The sequence below is a fragment of the Nannobrachium achirus genome (genome assembly GCF_963921795.1).
Source record: "Nannobrachium achirus genome assembly, chromosome: 7".
Classification (NCBI taxonomy): Eukaryota; Metazoa; Chordata; class Actinopteri; order Myctophiformes; family Myctophidae; genus Nannobrachium; species Nannobrachium achirus.
In genome coordinates this window covers 33,826,241-33,832,316 of record NC_137816.1, presented here as the reverse complement: position 1 = coordinate 33,832,316, position 6,076 = coordinate 33,826,241, and the positions used below count along the sequence as shown (strand labels likewise).

Here is a 6,076-nt window from a genome sequence, read left to right as displayed (position 1 = left end):
AAGACTATTGGAGTTACACACACAGCTTCAGAGGGTCCCCTCTTTTCAGACCGGCCTCCCTGAAGCAAAGGAGAGAGTAGCTCTGTTGACAGCAGAGGTGTCCTGATGCAGAAGCATTATGTAACATACACTGAGAATGTTGGACCAACCGTCCTAGAAATGCTGCTGATGTGAGCAACACCACTGTGTTTGGACTCCGAGTGAATGCTTTTGAAGGTTACACAGTTATAGGAATGTGAGGGAAGAGGGAGGAGAGAGGAGAGTGGGTGGAAGGGGGGGGGGTGATCTTATCAAACATCACTACATCAGGACCTGCAGAATTAGGAGTCTCATTGTGCTACAAACACATTCTTTCTTAGTCCAGGGTCTAGACTAGAGAGAGGTGAAGGTTTGGTGCTCTCAATGTGATGATAAACACTGGGCGAGGATAGGATAGGATGGAATGGAGGCAAGGGAGGATGAGAAATGCAGTCTATAAGGACTTTGGTAGGCGATTCACCAGCTACATGCTCTCCTTTCAGCTCTCAACTGGCTGGAAGAGCACAGGCCTTTATCTTTTTTTTCTTTCCTGACCACTGAGCCACAGGTGACCTCATAGACTGACCAACAACCAAACCGAACTTGAGCAACTCACAAGAAAGCTCTGGTGAAGACGATCTTTCCTGTGATCTTGTTAGGTGTGCAAAATCTCAAACATTCTGAGGCTACATTCTCACTCTTCTTTCCTCTGTCTCCTCATTCTTCCTTTTGGCAGTCACTTGTGCAGTCACTACCTAAGTTGATGCTACTTCCCAGCGTTGGAGCGTCCCTCGATGGACAATTTGACCTCCTGGGAGATGAAGGATGGCCGAGGGGGGCCAGACGTGCCCATTTGAGGGCGCGGCCCCTCATCTCCCTTCATGTTATATCTTTGGATGCCAGGGGCCGACCAGCGCCTCTGAGAAGCACCCATCGCAGACTGTGCTGCTCCTGGCCCTGCCCCTGGACACACAGAGCCCTCGGTGTGCAAATAGTAACTGCTCTGGCTCCTCTGGTGCTCTGCTGAGGTTCTATTTGGTCTGGTGGGCAACTCCGTGTGCCCGGCACCTCCTCCGAACTGCATGGCCTCCTCCTTGTCTCCCCTGTCTCTCTCTCTTTCCCGCTCTCGTTCTCTGTGAATGCGTTCTAACCTGAAATGGGGCTGTGGCCGCGGTTGCTGTGGGGCCGGGGGCCCCATGGGCTGGTGGCCCGGCCCAGATGTAGAGTTGGCTTTAGTAGAAGTCCTGGCCAGGTTGGGCTGCTGTGGTTGGGAATGATGCTGCTGTGGTTGTTTCTGTTGCTGGGACTGGGCTTGCTGCTGTAATGTGATGGACACACACACGTCTCCCACCTGTAGGTGATGGCAGGTTAAGCCATAGAGCTGGGCAGTGCGCTCAGGGCTGCAGGATGACCAGCCTTGGCCAAATACAAAAAAAGGGTGCTCTGGAGGCACGTCGATGGTCACCTTGCTCTGCTGCTCACCAACAGTGAAATGCAGAGCAACGAGGCCAGGTCTCTGCTGGCTGGAGCGGATGTCAACCACCATGCTGGAGTCAATCTTCAACCCTCCGCTCACCTCAGCACTCCGCACAAAGTCCTGAGTCTGCAGGTCCTCAACACGTTTCAGTTCCCCAGTAGCTAGTTGGATAATGGCCCCCTTCATGAAGTGTGACGGGCTGCAGGGAGCGGGGGCAGGCGTAGGCGTGAGGGGCGGAGCTATGGCCTGAGTCAGACCTGCTGTTGCTGGGACAGTGGGCTGCTGAGGGTGTAGCTGCTGCTGCTGAGCTGTAGTCAGCTCCACCACAGCCCTGTCAGGGAGGCACACTCTGGCAGGGGGATCAGAGGTCTTGAAGTTAGCGATGGCAGAGGTCATGATAGAAGTGGATGTGGCATCGTTGGCCTGCGCCATGTAGTGCTGCTGTGAAGGCTGAGGCTGCGGATGATGCTGAGGATGATACTCCAGTGGAATCAGGATCTGCTGCCCGTTGGACAGCATGACTGCATGGCCTGGCTGCCCTGCTGCATGCTGCTGCAACGAGGTAAATCTGGGGTCACCGTAGCACACAGGTTGTGTGGTATAGGTTGTCCGGCCAGCAATCATCCCCCCTGTGTCCCCATGGACGTCTCTCCCTCTGTGGGAACCCTGAGAGAGATTCAGGGGAGCAAAGGACACCTCTTTACGGCTCCCAACTTGGACAGGAGAGGCCAGGCGGCCGACTACTTGCTGGACCTAGAGGTGGTGTCAAAGAAAAGAAAAACTGATCAGAATTAATCCCAGTATCTTTTTTCACAAACTGTTGTTTGTGTTACGAGTACATCCAGATAGAATGTGAATATTACACAGCAATAAAGCAATGCAATGCTTTATTCAAAATGAGGCTTTGTGTTTTGCATTGAGCCTCCATACCTGGCATCTTTAATGTCCATCATTGCTCCCTGCAGCCGGCACAGCAGTAAGCAAAAATAAACAGTCCACTGTAGCACTCTACTCGTGTGTCATTGCACATATATTACAGGCTTCTAAACTCATCGCACAGACCCAAATTAATTGCATTTGGTCCATCTGTACCGATTGACACTCCAAACCCTAACCCTAACCCTAACCCTAACCCTATAACCTAGCTTTTTGACAGACGCGTCAACAAGTTTTGCATAACATACTGCCTATAATGGCATGCTAAAAAAAGGGAAGCCAGGTTGAGGCTTCCCTTTTTTAGCATGCCATTATAGGCAAAAAAATAAATAAAGATAATTAAACAACATTCACTTTGGGGGTTAATATAATAGGTAAAGTAAAGTAGTACCTACACAAGCACAGTGAGCCTGTAGAGTAGATGAAGTATATGACAAAGAATAAAATAGGACTAAGGGTTGAGTAAAATAATGAGATGAGATGAATGCATAGTTAATGTATATAAGAATATTAGTAGGCCATCTCTAGAGTCTTACCTCCAGATCACTGTCTGGGGTGCTGCGTTGGCCTGGCGAGCCTCTGCCCTCCATCCTGCGACTCTTGATGCTCCTGTCCTGGGTGTGTTCCAGCACTAGAGAGCCGGACGCTGCGTGCAGCAGCCGCACATTCCTGGCAGAGTAGACAGAGTCTGCGAGCAGCTCCCTTGCCCCTTGCTCCTTATCGCCTCCGTTCATCTCCATGTCGTTCTCCTGATGGGCATTGTGGAGGTGGTCCCTGTGGCCAGACGAGGGGGCGGCCCTGGTGGTCTGAGGGTGGTAGAAGACTGGCATTCCCCGGGCACTGAGCTCTGTGGCAGGCAGAACCCCCACTGCGCTGAGGTGCTGCTGGGTGGCCTGCTCTGATGACATCATCACTGGGAGCCCGGACGACACCCCGGACGCCGAGACTTTGGCAAAGGTATGAGCGGATACTTGGGCCTGCGGAGGAGGGGACACGACGCCCTCCTGTATGACGGACGGGTAGGGAACGAGGTGGGAGACAGCGTGGGGCTGAGCGATGCTGCCTGAGGGAGAGATTAACGAGCTGGGAACAAATCCTGGCGGTACTGCATAAGGTACTGCGGCATAAGGGGAGCTAACAAATTGCAGAGAGGAATGAGGGATCTGGGCATAGCCTAGGGGCGGATAAGAGAGACCTGGATGCTGAAGTAGAGATGAGTGTACAGTGTAAGCTGGGGAAATGTGGCTCAACACAGGGTGGAGGCTGGTCGAGGCATAGCTGACAGCGGGGAGAGCCACTTTATAGAGCATGCTGTACTGGTCGACAGGCACGGCTGATAAGCCATCAGCGCTTTCCATCCCGTAGTGAAACCCAGGCTGAGCTCGCAGCCATTCTCCTACTGTGCCCCCTCCCTGAGTGTCACTGCCAGCCCCAGAGCTGTGAGTGGATGTCACATCATCTCCTCCACTGCCACCACCTACTGCTCCACTACCTCCACCACCTCCACCTCCCGTTCCTCCAGCCCCACTGTTGGTGCTGACTGGGAGGTCCCTCTTCTTAGGAGGCAGGCACTCCTGGTTGCGCTCCTGCGTTGGCTTCATTGCAAATCTTCTGAGCGAGCGAGTAGCTTTACTGTACTGCACAGGAGGTGAAACTTGCAGGCCAGGCAGTCAGCACAGGAACCGGTTCTGAAAACATTTGGCTGACCTCATCCACCAGTTCACCTGGAAACGCAGAAGATTGTATAAGCAGTTTGTCACAAGGTTGCCAAACCAGGGAAAGACTTTAAACACCTGCACATTTTTATATTATTGGCTGTCAGTGTCAAATCCAAAGACCACTGCAGAAATAACTGTAAGGCTGAGAGTAGTAAGGTGACTCATGTTCTAACTGAATTAAGTCAAACCTATGACAAACATTCACAACATTCTGGCAATTTAGTTGTTGTGAATTAGGCATTTAGGTATGACAGATTCTATCATGCATTTAGGGTTGACAGATGGCTACAGGCATCAAGCATGTACACAGTTTTGAAACCTGAGACACCGAAGGCTCTGCTCACCTACTGTAGCCTGGCTTGGCCAGTCTATATACTAATGCAGCTAACTAACTGCAGTATACAGTAGTACAGTATATCCCCTCCTTGTTTAAACATGGGTGGATTGTCTAGCTGCGCTAGGCTACTGCTCTGACACCATGGATGTGTGTTCTGAGCTCATCCAAACTTACATAGGAGTGACTCACGGGGCCACATGCACATATATGCCTTTTTAGAGCTTAACACAAATATTGAAGTCGGTATTACTCTTTAGAGTCCATTTGGTTTCATTTGAGTTATTGAGGGTCCTTTAATTTAAATAGTTTTAGATCCAATGGTCCAATTCAGGGGTTCTCAAACTTTTTTAGGCTGTGACCCCCAAAATAAACATATATGAACTGGAGACCCCCACCCTGACAAGCACTTGGAATTGTAGGTATTATCCGGTTCCACAGATAAATAAAATAGCTGATCTACATGCTCACAACGCCTCGCGCTGCACTGCGAGGCGTTGTGAGCATGTAGATCTGCTATTTTCACAATGTTCGCCTCTTGCTTACTTAATATTTGACAGTTTGACCAGTTTGGTATTCTTGAAAACCCTTAATTAAATTGACACTTTATACCCCACTTGGGTATAAAGTGTCGGGACCCCACTTGGGTTCCCGACCCCCAGTTTGAGAACCACTGGTCTAATTTAACGATGCATCAATCCAGGTTGATCTCAGAGTCAGCAGATTTGTACCAGTTACTTCAGATGCCAGCACAGACATAAGATCAGAACGTGTATGCGTCATATGACTCATGCAACACCACCACAGAATGAAAACATGATCCAGAAACATTAAAACATAAACGTGTGTTGGGGTTGTATAGTCATAACTTACGTTTCTACTGTCACACAAGCAAATGAAGAAATGTTTTGCAGATGCAATCCGGCTAACGTTGCTGTGGCTAGCTAGCTGGTTAGGGTTAGCGTTCGTAGCAATCAAAAAACCACAACAACACACAACTACAGCATGTCACTTTGCAGAATACAAACCCAGCTATGGAACGCAGTGAGTATGTAGAGTTGACACTGATGTGTGTGACTGATCACAGCTACCAACTAGCTTTACGACGTTCGCTATTACACAGCTACAACTAGCTAGGCGGCTAGCTAACTAGCTAGCTGAACAGACAGCCCTGTACTCATCGACTGACCTTATTCATGGTGTGAAATGACAGTGCACGCTATGGTCAGGTGTCTGCGGGTGAACCGTTGTCATGAACGTACCTCCAGATGGCATCGTGAACGTTCTGTGCGAGATAAAGTGATGATAATGCTGAGGAAGATGGATGAAATCACATCAGGAATGAGGAGTGGAGCTCCATTTCGGAGGCCAGCGGCTAAACGACTAGTCGAGTAAGGGGCGGTGGCGCTTAGCGATGACGTCACTCACTATTAAATAAATCGCACCCCGGCCCACCCGCGTGAAGTGAGCGGTGCAAACACTAATGAGGAGGGGGAGTATGACAAACTATGACATCACATTTGCTCCCCTCTAGGCGAACTAAAAGATATGTTTCCTAACAATGGAAGGTATCAGAACATAATTTCAAGACAA

The 6,076-nt window shown here is 50.0% G+C and overlaps 1 protein-coding gene across 1 annotated transcript; it reads right to left on the bottom strand.

The window, feature by feature from the left end:
• Nucleotides 1-658: 658 nt before the first annotated feature.
• On the bottom strand, nucleotides 659-5,837 carry atxn1l (ataxin 1-like). The gene is made up of 3 exons (XM_080729996.1): nucleotides 5,746-5,837; nucleotides 2,968-4,155; nucleotides 659-2,248 (listed from the first exon to the last, which is right to left on the bottom strand). Exons 2-3 carry the CDS (start codon nucleotides 4,030-4,032, stop codon nucleotides 785-787), a joined length of 2,529 nt encoding a protein of 842 aa, XP_080586122.1. The 5' UTR covers nucleotides 4,033-4,155; nucleotides 5,746-5,837; the 3' UTR covers nucleotides 659-784.
• Between the last annotated feature and the right edge of the window lie 239 nt (nucleotides 5,838-6,076).